Source organism: Balaenoptera borealis, assembly GCF_965194805.1.
Source record: "Balaenoptera borealis genome assembly, chromosome: 3".
In the NCBI taxonomy this organism is placed as follows: Eukaryota; Metazoa; Chordata; class Mammalia; order Artiodactyla; family Balaenopteridae; genus Balaenoptera; species Balaenoptera borealis.
The window spans coordinates 2,507,399-2,522,100 of NC_138866.1; the positions used below are offsets into that span (position 1 = coordinate 2,507,399).

At 46.7% G+C, this 14,702-nt stretch overlaps 1 protein-coding gene across 6 annotated transcripts in view; it reads right to left on the minus strand.

Annotated features, from left to right (window-relative positions):
* TECPR2 (tectonin beta-propeller repeat containing 2) overlaps positions 1 to 14,702 on the minus strand; it is a 98,651-nt gene that overhangs the window by 23,194 nt on the left and 60,755 nt on the right. For 4 of the 6 annotated variants that reach the window (XR_014243302.1, XM_082387410.1, XM_082387411.1 and 1 more), the window contains one exon: positions 5,917 to 6,065. Coding sequence is in view for 5 of the 6 variants with exons in the window: in XM_082387410.1 (XP_082243536.1) it covers positions 5,917 to 6,065 (149 nt within the window). In the remaining variant the exon portion in view is untranslated. Of the gene's footprint in view, positions 1 to 1,941; positions 4,865 to 4,885; positions 5,622 to 5,916; positions 6,066 to 14,702 lie in introns of those variants that run through there. The other 2 variants (XM_082387412.1, XM_082387414.1) reach the window with 2 other exon arrangements.

Below are 14,702 nucleotides of genomic sequence, written 5' to 3' on the forward strand. Positions count from 1 at the left end.
CCAGGGTTGCCCAGAGCCCCCCTGGACGGGAGCAGAGAGTGAGGGCCGCTCTCCCTGCGCCCTGCGCGCTCCCGGTGCCCCGAGACGAGTCAATGGAAGGCCCAACAGGGGTGGGGGACTTCTCTAACCCTAACGCCTCTCCAACGCAAACCTTCCTGACGCTAGCTGTGAACTTCTCTAAAGATCTGGATGTGTAAAGCAGCATCAAGTTCTGTGCCCACCGGCAGCATCTGCGAGCATGGCATTCTCATGGGATTACCTGTTATCATGTTTGCATATTTATTTTGGTTTTTTTCTGTTCATAGAGCTAAAATTACCCAAAGCAGTTGAGTTTAAAGTAAGTTTTTAAGTGTTCGTTTGGCCATTTACCAGTCATACTAGTCTTAGTTGTCCTAGTTTCTCTCTTTTCCAGGAAAAGCTATAATCCAGGCAGAGTAAACGACCCCGGAGACCAGATGGGCCAGTCCACACAGGAAGAGTCAGCTGGAGCCTCCCCTACGGGAGGGCAGGACACTGGGCGGGCTAGGGAAGAGCAGGGACTGCTCTGGAGGCGGAGGGGGCAAGGGGAGGGCAGGACACTGGGCGGGCTAGGGAAGAGCAGCGACTGCTCTGGAGGCGGAGGGGGCAAGGGGAGGGCAGCGAGGACGCTCCGAAGGAAGCGGGGGGGCCGGTGCGGGTGGGGCAGCTGGACGAGCCTCTTCCACTCGGGCACTCAGTGCCCCCGGGCAGCGGAATCCCAGCATCAACTGGGCTCGCTTTGCACACACCTCCACTATGGACAGAAAAGTCTCCCACTGAAGCGGCAAACTCCAGAGAAAAGATGCTAAACACAACTATAAATATTTTCTCCACATCCTTCCAAATGTTAGCAAGTCTGAAAACTGAGTCATTCGTTTTGAGTACTTTGTTAAAACTTCACCCCAAAACTCCTACAGGAGGGATGTTTTACCAGAGAAGAGAAAGGGACACAGAAATAGAGAAACCGCTGCTAATTTCGGAAGACCCCTGTGGCTTCACTTCTCTGTGCCCTTTAGCATCTGTTACCGCGTCCGTTTGCTTCAGCTGCACACATCCTACCTGTAGACCAGGACGTGCACATCCAAGAAGAAATAAAACAAACCAGAAAGAGGTCGAGGACTTCCCTGGTGGCACAGTGGTGAAGAATCCACCTGCCAATGCAGCAGACACGGGTTCGAGCCCTGGTCCGGGAAGATCCCACATGCCGCGGAGCAACTAAGCCCGTGCGCCACAACTACTGAGTCCGTGCGCCACAACTACTGAAGCCCGCGCTCCGCAACGAGAAGCCAGCGCAATGAGAAACCTGCGCACCGCAACGAAGAGTAGCTCCCCCTCGCCGCAACTAGAGAAAGCCCGTGCATAGCAACGAAGATCTGAAGCAGCCAAAAATAATTAATAAATAAATTTTTTTTAAAAAGAGGTCGATTATGATCAAACGTGGAAATCCCATTTACATTCTGATACTTGAATTTAACCAAATTGTCCTGATTTTCTAAATCTTTTTTTTAAATAAATTTATTTACTTTTGGCTGCGTCGGGTCTTCGTTGTTGCGCGTGGGCTTTCTCTAGTTGCGGCTAGCAGGGGCTACTCTTTGTTGTGGTGCGTGGGCTTCCCATTGCGGTGGCTTCCCTTGTTGCGGAGCACGGGCTCTAGGCACGTGGGCTCAGTAGTTGTGGCACGTGGGCTCAGTAGTTGTGGCTCGCAGGCTCTAGAGCGCAGGCTCAGTAGTTGTGGCACATGGGCTTAGTTGCTCCGTGGCATGTGGGATCTTCCCGGACCAGGGCTCGAACCCGTGTCCCCTGCATTGGCAGGCGGATTCTTAACCACTGCGTCACCAGGGAAGCCCCTTTCTAAACTTTTTAACAAGGCCTCATCCCACCCCACCGCCACCCCGCCCCTGGACTAGTCTTCTCAGGACCCTCTGCAACTTTAAGATGAATTTGAAATTCAATTTAAAGGTAGGCTTTGTCCTAAAACACTGAGTGTGAGGCCGCCGAGCATGTGACACGCTGCCTGGACACAGCGTTCCATCACAGCTCCAGCAGGCAGTGGCTGGCCCAGGCCTTGGTCCTCAGCAGGGCTTGGAAATGCGCAGCAAAGGGCCTGTGCAAATGTAAAGCCTGTTTTTTGTCCCCACAGGAACCAACTCTCTATCTACAAATTCCACAGCCAAGTGCATTTCTTCTACAGCACACTGAAGCTACTGAATAAGAAAATGTGGTCTCATTTAGCGGAACTACTTGAAATAGTTAATGTTTAACAGCCTATTTAGCAATCACTACTTTATTCAAAGCACAGCTTTGAGGCCCTTTCATGTGAATTTGTTCTATTTTGGCCATTTTCCTGGGCAAAGCTGTAGATCACCACAGTCAATAGAGCACTCCAAGTAAAGCTTTCTTCCCCCAGTTTTAGCTTTGCTTCCTAGAGGTTATTCTAGAATCTAAATGTTGAAAGGAAGAGGAATTCGCAGTTTCATGCAGTCCTTGATGTGACACCAAAAGCACAAGCAACTAAAGGAAAACGTAGATAAAATGGACTTCATCAAAATAAAAAACTTTTGTGCATCAAAGGACACCATAAAGAAAGTGAAAAGACAATCCAGAGAATGGGAGAAAACATTTGTAAATCATAATTCTTAAAAGGGTCTACTATCCAGAATATATAAAGAAGTCTTACAACTCAATAATAAAAAGACAACCCAATTACAAAATGAGCAAAGTATTTGAATATTTTAGTTCTCCAAATAAGATATACAAATGACCAATAAGCACATGAAAAGATGCTCATTAGTCGTTAGGGAAAAGCAAATCAAAATCACAAGGACATGGGGATGTAATGTACAGTATGACTATAGTTAATACTTATTGCATATTTGAAAGCTGCTAAGAGAGTAGATCTTCAAAGTTCTCATCACGAGAAAAAAAAATTTGTAACTACGTATCATGACAGATGTTTACTAGACTTATTGTGGTGATTATTTTGCAAGATATACAAATACTGAATCATTATGTTGTACATGTGAAACTAATAAAATGCCATACGTCAATTATATCTAAATTTTTAAAAACCCTATTGAGGGACTTCCCTGGCAGTCCAATGGTTAAGAATCCTCCTTCCAATGCAGGGGATGCGGGTTCGAGCCCTGGTCAGGGACCTAAGATCCCACATCCCTCGTGGCCAAAAAACCAAAAAATAAAACAGAAGCAGTACTGTAACAAATTCAATAAAGACTTTAAAAATGGTCCACATCAAAAAAATCTTAAAAAAACAAACAATAAAAACCAAATGAAGGACTTCCCTGGTGGCGCAGTGGTTAAGAATCCGCTTGCCAATGCAGGAGACACGGGTTCGAGCCCTGGTCCGGGAAGATCCCACATGCCGCAGAGCAACTAAGCCTGTGTGCCAAACTACTGAGTCTGTGCTCTGGAGCCCGCGAGCCACAACTACTGAGCCCATGTGCCACAACTACTGAAGCCCGCGTGCCTAGAGCCCGTGCTCCGCAACAAGAGAAGCCACCGCAATGAGAAGCCCGCGCACCACAACGAAGAGTCGCCCCCACTCACCGCAACTAGAGAAAGCCCCCGCGCAGCAACAAAGACCCAATGCAGCCAAAAATAAATATTAAAAAATAATAAATAAATTAAAAAAAAAAAACAAAAAAAAAACAAATGAATTACAGCAAAAAGTGCCAAGTTGGATCAGATCAGCTTTCCTTTCTCTACAGGTCTGTTCTAATATAAATCAGAACATTCAGTAACCCACACAATATAAAAATTAATTTTTCCTGTTTCAATAAACTTTTTTACCCTGTTTTTTAAAAGAAACCCACAATGAGATACCATTTTACAACTATTAAGATGGGTAGAATTTAAAAACTGGGCAAGAAAAATTTTGCAGTGAGGATGTAGAGAAATTGGAATCCTCATACATTGCTGGCAGAATGTAGAATGGTGCAGCCACTGTGGCAAACAGTCTGGCGGTTCCTTAAAAAGTTAAACATACAATCACCATATGACCCCACAATTCCACTTAAAGTTATACACCCAGCAGAACTGAAAACGCATGTCCACATAGTCTTGTACACGAATGCTCACAGCAGCATTATTCATAGTAGCCAAAAAGTAGGAACAACCCAAATGTCAATCAACTGATGAATGGATAAGCAAAATGTGGTCTATGCATACAGTGGAATATTATTCAGTCATAAAAAGGAATAAAGTACTGACACATGTTACAACGTGGATGAACTTTGAAAACGTGAAGCCAAGTGAAAGATGACAGATACAAAGGCCACATATTATATGATTCCATTTATATGGAAAAGGAAAATCCAGAATAGGCAAGTGCATAGAAATACAAAGTAGATTAGTGGCTGCCAGAGGCTGAGGAGACAGGGGTTCCGGAAGAAAAGGGAGTGTCTACCAATGGGTAGTGGGCTTCTTTTCGGGGTGGTGAAAAAGTTCTAGAATTGGATAGCAGTGATGGTTGCACAACTTTGTGAATATACTAAAAAACACTGAGTTGTATGCTGTAGAAGGGTGAATTGTAACTCTTTAAGAAATAACATAAAGCTGTCAGGGGTTGACAACGACATACCATGGGAGCAGGCAACAAGAGGGTGCCTCGTCTAAGGGGGCTTCAGACCAGCAATGAAACCAGCTAGAGGTCGGCTTGCCTTCACCCTCGCTGCGCGCCAGCAGAGCCCACAGTGCCGGCGACAACGCCTTCCCCTGTCGCCTGACCGTGGCTGTCAGCGCACCACCGTGTGCAGACGAACGCAGAGTGGGCATCTGCACAGCGCTTTCTAATTCACAGACGCGATCCTACCCGGCTCTTCGCAGGACCCTGTGAGGACGAAGATCCACATGGAGCCCGCCTCCCCGTGGCCACAAGCGCTGACCAATGGCCTGAAAGAACTCGGGACCTGACTCCTGTCCAACTGTAGGGTCTCCCAGCACAGGCCCCGTGTCCCATGGGCAGGATTGGTGGTCCTCATGACCAGCCCTGCACCTTGACCTCAGCTGCCCCATCCCTGAGGGTTCATGATGCCCAAAATGTAGACAGTCATGAACACAGGCATTCACCCAAACACCTGATTTCCTTCTTGTCCCCGTTTAAGCACTTTTTTTTCAAGGACTAACCACTCCTGCCACACTGCCACCTCTGCATATGGCAACTTCATTTTTTTCCCCAACAAAGTCACAAAGTGGGGACTAGCAACAGTTAGAGCAAATAACTCTTATTAAATCACAGCCCCCCACTTATAAATTTTAGCAGAACTATACTTAACATAGCAACCAGGCCCATCAGGTATTTAAGGGTAACTAAACAGTACACTAAAATCAGACTCCTGCTTCTGATTCGAGTGGTGGAACAGTCAAAAGAAAAGGAAAAACATTTAGGATACATGGTAAACTGAAATATGGCCGGGGTCGGGGGAGGGGATGGGGCACACGAGAAGAAGAATTTCTTCAACAAACCAGGAAAGGCACTGACAAAATAATGATAATACATTATCTCCATGACAAGATTTTAAAATGACTTTTACTTTCTTCTCTATACTTTTGGATATTGTTTGATATTTTCAAAAATAATGTTCATTCTGTAAAAAGTCAGAAATGAAACACTTTTATTTTGAGAAAGAAAAAAAGCAGCATTGGCTCAGATAATCGTTAATCTGTTCGGCCCTGAACTTCACAAATATCAAACTCCAGGTGTGGGATGCCAGTGAATGAGCGTGTGTTGACCTGGGGCACACCTTAGCCCCCAGGCTCCCTGACACGGCCCTCCTCCCCCAGTGGCCGGGAGGCCACACTCGCAGGTGTGGTCCTCTCCCCGACACCAGCACCTGAGCAGCTTACTGACGAGCAAGTTAGTATCAGTTAACTTTTGCTTACCTGGACAGGCGGTTCAATCATTATCCAGGCTGGAAGCATCAGACTGGGATTCAGAGGCTGGGTACCCACGCGGAAGTAAACTCCACCCCTGGAATCACAGGCCCAGACGTGCTGATTTCCACATGCCAGGCTCATCAGTTTTACAGCTCCTATAGACAAACAGAGAAAAAGTACACACATTAATTACTCTTGTAAGATGACTCATGTTTCATTTAATCTATGAACTTTGATTTTATGCTTCAAAGAAAGAGGTGCTGCTGCCTTTGCAGGTGAACTCTGTTGCTCGAGAACATTACAGCGCACGGGAGTCACCAAGGCCTCTGGCTGCCCTGGCACCTGCCCCGCGCCACAGAGCAGCCCTTGCACGCCACGGGCAGAGTAATCAAGATGCCATCCGGACAGTGCCCTGAGCCACCAAGCCCGGGAATTAATATCTCAATGTGGGCCCCATCATTAGCTTCATCAGATACGTGACTATTACCAGCAAATTCTGGATTTGGGGCAAGGGAATTCATCCTTTAGGTAATCTTTTTTTTTTTGGCTGCGTAGGGTCTTAGCGGCAGCACGCGGGATCTTCGTTGTGGTGCGTGGGCTTAGTTGCCCCGCGGCATGTGGGATCTTAGTTCTCCAACCAGGGATCGAACCCGTGTCCCCTGCAGTGGCAGGCGGATTCTTTACCTCTGGACAACCAGGGAAGTCCCTCTTTCAGGTAATCTTGATCCTAATTAGAATTAAAATTAACTAAGCCTCCCAGGATCTTCATTTTTCTTTTTACATTTCTCCTTGTTTATTACACCAATTTTAAGAGGAAAGGAAATGGGAGGAGTCTTCAAAGAGAAATTTGATTAATAGTTTATCTGGCAGAAAGAGCAACAGCCCATAGTTACTGACCTGCGCGACAATGATGCATGGCTACTGCCACCCCAGCTCATGCGTGAGGCCGTCAGGATGCAGACCCCGGGAGAGAACGCCGAGAAGCCGGGAGGCAAAGGGCAGGCCGCGGCTTGAACCCAGGCCAGCCTGACCCTCCCCGCCAGCCACCTCTGACCTCCGGGGCCCCACATCCCGTGAACATGCAGATCTTACACGGTCAGCTCCCTCGCTTTTGACAGATGAACATGCCTGGGTAACCCATGGCTTATCAAGTTATGGAATGTTTTCATCGCCCCAGAAAGTTCCCTCAAGCCCCTTTCTCAAGAAAGTTCTGCCCGTCTGCCCCGAGGCAGCCACTCTTCTGATTTCTATCGCCACGTATCTGTTCAGTCTGGTCTAGATGACTGTAAAAACAGAATCACAGGTATGCACTCCCTGGTCCTGGCTTCTTTCACTCAGGGTGACATTCATCCAGTCACTCCTTTTTACTGCTGAGTATGAGTCCACTGCATGTAAACGCCACAGTTAGTGGTGTATCCTACTGATGGGCATTTGGGCCATTTCCACTTTTTGCTATTAGGAATAAAGCTGCTATCATCATTCCTGCAGAAGACTTCTTTTTGTGAACATGTGTTGTTTTTCTTGAATAACACCTAGGAGTGGAGCTCCGGGCTATAGGGTAGATATCTGTTTAACGTGGAAAGAGACCACCAGTCTTCCCATTTTACACGCCCACCAGCAGTGTGTGCTGGTGGCCCACACCCTCACCAGCATCCACTTCTGGCACCTCTGTCAGCCATTCTAGCAGGTGTAAAGTGGCATCCTGTCATGGTTTTAATTTGCATTTCCCTGGTAACTAGTGAGGTTGAGAATCTTCTAATGTGCTTATGGGGGGCATCTGTGTGAAGCGTCTGTCAAGTCTTTTGCCCATTTTATCAGGTTGAATGGTTTGTCTTCTGATGGCTAAGTTAGAGGATGACCCGTTTTGACTGTGAAGCAGGGAAAAGGCGGCGCAGCGACATGCACCGGGAGTGCTGCTCCTGGCCACCTCACACAGTCGTCACCGCTATCAGATGACAGCCCAGGTGCCTACACCACAACGCACCGGCACGGATCCTGCTATGGGGAAATCTCGTCACATGTGTTTAGCTTAAAAGTGTCAACCCACTACTACTGAAAAAATTCTTAGTATCCCTTTGTACATTTCCTGAAGATGATGATTTCTCTTATACTGAAATTAGCTGTATTTTTAAAATCTTTTATAGAATGTCTTACCGGGGAGTTAAAATAGACATCCCAGAGCTCTAACATTACCCATGAAAAGATTTGTAGCGATCCAAATAAAGTACTTTCAGCAGTAAATTCCAGAAACGGCCGAGAAACGAATTCTAATTTTAAAATGCTAATTAAAAAATAATTTTATGTTGGAGTCGTCAACCTGCCCTAACAGGAACTACAGGTGGTAGCTGCTCATGTGAAGAGAGTTATGTGGTGACAAAAACACACTGGGTCAGCACCTCAGAATTAGCAGCGAATAACACCACCACCAGTGAAACACGGAGTTCATATTACAAGGCAAGCGTTCTTTTAGAACAAACATAAAAGGTTGCTAGAATATACACTTCAGTGTATAAATCAGCTTATTCTGAATTGAAGAGACAGGTCAAAGAAGAAAGCGTTTAATCGAGGGCTTTTCCGTAGTCTCCGACTTCGCAGAGGGTCTCCCAGGCTGTCTGGGTGCAGGTGCATGAGGTCAGGGCAGGTGGCAGAGAACACTGGCCCCCCCCCCAGCACTCCCTGGCTCGTCAGTGTCCCTTGGAGTTAAGAGGGGCCCCATCACTGGTTCTGGACAATGGGCTGCGAGCAGAAGGGATCTGTCACTTCTGAACTGAACCATAGAAGAGCTGGCAAGAGGGCCTTGCCTTTCAGCTGCCCCCTGCCGCAGGGACACAGGGGCAGAGCCACAGAGCACCGCAAGGGGCCAGTGAGCCACCACCTGGGAACCACTACCACAACCATCGGAAGACTGACAGGCCGAGAGCCAACTTCGCGGGAGCAGAAAGCAACCTTCACTGTGTTACATCGCTGGTATTTGGGACTCGTTACTATAACAATGTTAGTCCGACTAACACAGACATGCTGCGATTTTCCTGTCTTCCCCTTATTTTGTTTTTCCCTCCCATTAAAAAAAAAAAAGTTTTAATTACTTTATTCAACAGATGAGACATTTTCCCTTTAGGATTACTTTTTAAACATATATTTTAGAACAAAAAGTGGCATTTATTTGGTGTTTTACTATTTACAAGACACTTTTTTGCATAAATTACTATATAATATAATCCTATTTGTTACCTAAAGGCACGAACCGACACTGAATATTTCTTCATTAAATGCTGTGACCAGATGTATTCAATTACAAATTGCATTAGTTTGCTAAACATTCCAGTGCCTGACATATGCATATTTATGTGTACTGGGAAATCAAACGTTATGAGCATCTTAAATATCTGCTAAATGATGCAAATTTTCTTCCAAAAACTAGGACTGTCATAAATCATAAAATTCCATATTCAGTCTCTATAACTGGGTTCAGTAGCTAGACATTTAATTGAAGAATTCTCTTTATCTAAGAAATGGAAATCAAAACTACAATGAGGTACCACCTCACACCAGTCAGAATGGCCATCATTAAAAAAAATCTACAAAAAAAAAATCCACAAATAACAAATGCTGTAAAGGATGTGGAGAAAAGGGAACCCTCCCATACTGCTGGTGGGAATGTACGTTGGTGCAGCCACTATGGAGAACAGTATGGAGGCTCCTCAGAAAACTAAAAATAGAGCTACCATATGATCCAGCAATCCCACTCCTGGGCATATATCCAGACAAAACTGTAATTCAAAAAGATACATGCAGAATAAAACAACAACAACAACAACAAAATAACAACAAAAAGATACATGCACCTCTATGTTCACAGCAGCACTATTCACAATAGCCAAGACATGGAAACAACCTAAATGTCCATCGACAGATGAATGGATAAAGAAGATGTGGTACATATATATAATGGACTACTACCCAGCCATAAAAAGACGAAATAATGCCATTAGCAGCAACATGGATGCAACTAGAGATTATCATACTAAGTGAAGTAAGTCCGAAAGAGAAAGACAAATACCATATGATATCACTTATACGTGGAATCTAAAATATGACACAAATGAACCTATCTATGAAACAGAAACAGAATCACAGACATAGAGAACAGACTGATGGTTGCCAAGGTCAGGGGGCGGGGTTAGGGGAGGGATGGATTGGGAGGTTGGGGATAGCAGATGTAAACTATTATATACAGACTGGACGGACAACAAGGTCCTCCTGTACAACACAGGGAACTATATTAGGTATCCTATGATAAACCATAATGGAAAAGAATATTAAAAAAAAAGAATGTAGGGCTTCCCTGGTGGCGCAGTGGTTAAGAATCCGCCTGCCAGTGCAGGGGACACGGGTTCGAGCCCTGGTCTGGGAAGATCCCACATGCCGCGGAGCAACTAAGCCCGTGTGCCACAACTACTGAGCCTGTGCTCTAGAGCCCGTGAGCCACAACTACTGAGCCCACGTGCCACAACTACTGAGCCCACGTGCCACAACTACTGAAGCCCGCACGCCTAGAGCCCGTGCTCTGCAACAATGAGAAGCCACAGCAATGAGAAGCCCGCGCACCGCAACGAAGAGCAGCCCCCGCTCTCCGCAACTAGAGAAGCCCACGTGCGGCAACAAAGACCCAACGCAGCCAAAATCAGATAAATAAATAAAATAAATAAATTAAAAAGAAAAATTAAAATGCTAAAAAAAAAAGAATGTATATATAACTGAATCACTTTGCTGTACAGCAGTAATTAACACAACACTGTAAGTCAACTATACTCCAATTAAAAAAAAAAAAAAGGGAGAGAAAAAGAATTCTCCTAATCTAATCCCAAAGTAGCAACTGACTTGGTAATTTGTATAGGAGCAGAAAAGAGAGATGCTACCTCTTAAAAAAAAGAAATTAAAGGCAGAAATCATGTTCATGACTTGATACTTTGCTAAAGTCATGCTTGAAATTGAAATGTCTGCTTGCAATGTAAAGACTGGTGACATTCCAGACTTTACAATGACCTGGAGCTGCCCAAGGTCAGTGCCAGCATGAGGTAGTCCGGATCACGTTTTCGGCACTGGGAAGATGGGCTTTTGTTTCTTGTTTTCAGTGTCAGAACGCTTGTAGAGGCCAGGACTGAAAGGGAACCAGGTGAAGCACATCTCTGAACAGCTCTGATCAAGCCAGCATCTCCTACCTCATGCCCTGGGCAGGCGGATGGCAACCTGGAGCTGGACTGATGAATTACAGGTGAAGACATCTTGTACCTGCTGTTAAGACAGTTTTATCTGTGATTATCAGTAACAAGGAATCGAAACTCATATCCCAGAATCAGCTAGAAATGGAGTTACAAACGACGACGGATCGCCCTGACAGTCCTATTTCCCACTGTGTGTGGATGTGGCCGTGCACAAGGTCCCTGCTGGCAGAGCCCCTCCGCCTCCACGTGGAAACTCCTCGCAGGTCAGACCAAAGTGACTGTTGGGACAGAGTAGGAGCAGGAAGCTCAGGGAGAAGCCCCGGGGTGGGGGTGCTGACTGAAGTAGGCGAGAGCAGGGAGGACATTCTAGGCCATGGGAAGAGAGGCGACCCCAGGGGCCCAGTCGGGCCTGGCACACAGGGAAGAGCGATGGCGGGTGGCCGGAGCCCCGCTGCACGAGGCCCTCGAAAGGCAGGCTGGGTCAGGCTGCCAGGGCACCAGGTGCTACCCCGAAGACTGGAACTTGATTGCAGGGCGTCGAGGGCATAGCCCGGGAGCCATGTTTTAGGAGAGATCGGGCAACCATGGCAGGAGGTGGGCACACCTGGAGCCATGAGGCGGCTATGGCAGTGCAGGTGTGGAGGGGGAGCTCTAACCCTGGCAGTGGCGGGAGGGAAGCAGAGGGTAAGACAGCCCAGGAGATCTTCTGGGGTAGGTGGAAGAGACACTGACAACCACAATGGCCGGCAGAGAAGCAAAAACAGCCAGAGAGAATTCTGCCCTTTCCAGCAGAATTTAATGGAACAGAGGAGTGAAGTCAGGAAAAAGAGTACATTTTGGACCATCAACAAAATGAAAAGGCAGCCTACTGAATGGGAAAAGATGTTTGCAAATAGTATGTCTGATAAAGGGTTAATATCCAAACTCTGTAAAGAACTCAGACAAATCAATATCAAATAAACAAACCGTCCAATTAAAAAATGGGAAGAGGGCCTGAATAGGCATTTTTCCAAAGAAGACATACAGATGGTCAACAGGCACATGAAAAGACGCTCAACATCACTAATGATCAGGGAAACGCAAATCAAAACCACGATGAGATAGCACCTCACACCCATCAGGATGGCCATCATCAAAAAGACAACAAGGAACTTCCCTGGTGGTCCAGTGTCTAAGAGTCCGAGCTCCCAGTGCTGGGGGCCCAGGTTCGATCCTGGTCAGGGAACTAGATCCCACATGCATTGCACCAACTAAAGATCCTGCATGCCACAACGAAGATCCCGCACGTGGCAACAAAGATCCTGCGTGCTGCAGCTAAGACCTGGTGCAGCCAAAAAAAAAAAAAAAAAGATTTAAAAAGACAACAAATAACAAGCGTTGACAAGAATGTGGAGGAAAGGGAACCCTGTTGGTGGGAATGTAAACTGGTGCAGCCACTATGGAAAACATTATGGAGGTTCCTCAAAAAATTAAAAATAGGACTATCATACGATCCAGCAATTCCACTCTTGGGTATTCATCTGAAAAAAACGAAAACACTAATTTGGAAAGATATATGCACCCCAGCATGGTGTTCACTGCAGCATTATTTACAATAGCCAAGATATGGAAGCAACGTAAGTGTCCACCAACAGATGAATGGATAAAGAAGATGTGGGGGGTGTGTGTGTGTATATACACACACACACACACACACACACAATGGAACATCACTCAGCCTTAAAAAAGAATGAAATCCTGCCATCTGCAACAATGTGGATTGATCTGGAGAGTGTTATATCTAGTGAAATGTCAGACAGAGAAAGACAAATGCTGCATGTTTCACTTATATGTGGAATCTAAAAAAACAAAATAAATGAACAAATACAACAAAACAGAAATAGACTCACAGATTCAGAAAACAAACTAGTGGTTACCAGAGGGGAGTAGGAAGGGGGGAGGGGCAAAACAGGTGAAGGGGATTAAGGGATACAAATTACCATTTAAAAAGCAAATTAAGGACTTCCCTGGTGGCGCAGTGGTTAAGACTCCACCTGCCATTGCAGGGGACACGGGTTCAAGCCCCGGTCCAGGAAGATCCCACATGCTGTGGAGCAACTAAGCCCTTGCGCCACAGCTACTGAGCCTGCGCTCTAGAGCCCGCGAGCCACAACTCCTGAGCCCGCGTGCCACAACTACTGAAGCTCGCGTGCCTAGAGCCCATGCTCCGTAACAAGAGAAGCCACTGCAATGAGAAGCCTGCACACCGCAATTAAGAGTAGCCCCCGCTCGCTGCAACTAGAGAGAGCCCGCACGCAGCAACGAAGACCCAACGCAGCCAAAAATAAATAAATTTATAAAAAATAAAAAAAATTTTTAATTACAAAAATAAAAAGCAAATTAATTACAAAGATGTAACATACAGCACAGGGACTACAAACAATAATAATAACTTTGTATGGTGTGTAATCTATAAAAATATCGAGTCACTATATTGTACACCTGAAGCTAATATAATATTGTATGTCAACTATACTTCCAAAAAACAAAAAAGAGTGCATCTGGGAAAGAGAAGTTTGCTACTGAACAGAATCCTCACATGGAGAACCACAGTCTTGAAAAGGCTGTGCTTCCTTTCACTGCCGTGAGCACCACCATGGCCAACTTTTAAAACAATGAAGCATCCCAGGTAAGCCCAGGCAAGTAGGCAAGGCAGCATTAACGTACCTGCGTTACTACTCTCTGTTCACTGCTCTCCAGTGAGTGCTGCCGGATGACAGCCTGCCACGGACACCGGCAGGGAGCACACACCTGAACTCAAAATCTGCACCCCCTAATATAAACACTTTTTTTAGAAACCTTGATTCACCAGTTTGTCCCACAGGCTACACAGACCACCCCTGGAAAGAGCCAAACAACAGAGCAGCTGGTGGCCCCGACCTGCCTTTCGCTGCCCCCCACCCTGGCACGCGGAAGGCCAGCACCCCTCCTGCTGTTCCCTGCACGCCTCCGCTGCCTACCAACTCTGGACTTGCTTCGTTCTCCCAGGACGTTCAGAAAATGGTAAAAGAAGTCTTTACCCATCCTCTCAGTATCGGCCAGTAACCCAGATAAACAAAATCCAGAGCTCAGGGCAGGAAAGACTAAGAAAGGCAGAGCTTCCTGGACTCGGCCCCCGTCACGCACCCCCGTCACGCACAGCGCCAGACGCGAGCGAGCACCGCCCCTCCCCCAGCAGCTTGAGGAGTTGGGCAGCTTTTAGGCCATCACACCCGCCTGAGACAGGTTGTGTTTGCACACGATGCTTACTTGCACAATCCTTCTGGGGCGGGGATTGCTGTCACCCTCAGAAAGGTGAGGACTGAGGTTTGAAGGTAACCCGGCAGCTCGCCCGGGGCCCGGGGCCCGGCTCTGCACGCGGCTAGCACCCCTCCCGCTGCCACCCTGCCTCCGCCGGGAGCCCCGCTCCTGGGCCCAACCACCTCACCTGCGGTCTGTGTGACCCACTCTGGCTGGACTCCGGACGATTCTGCAGGCAAGAGGCAGGGCGGCTCTGCGAAAGCCTGCCGTTCTCGGCTCCCGCACCCC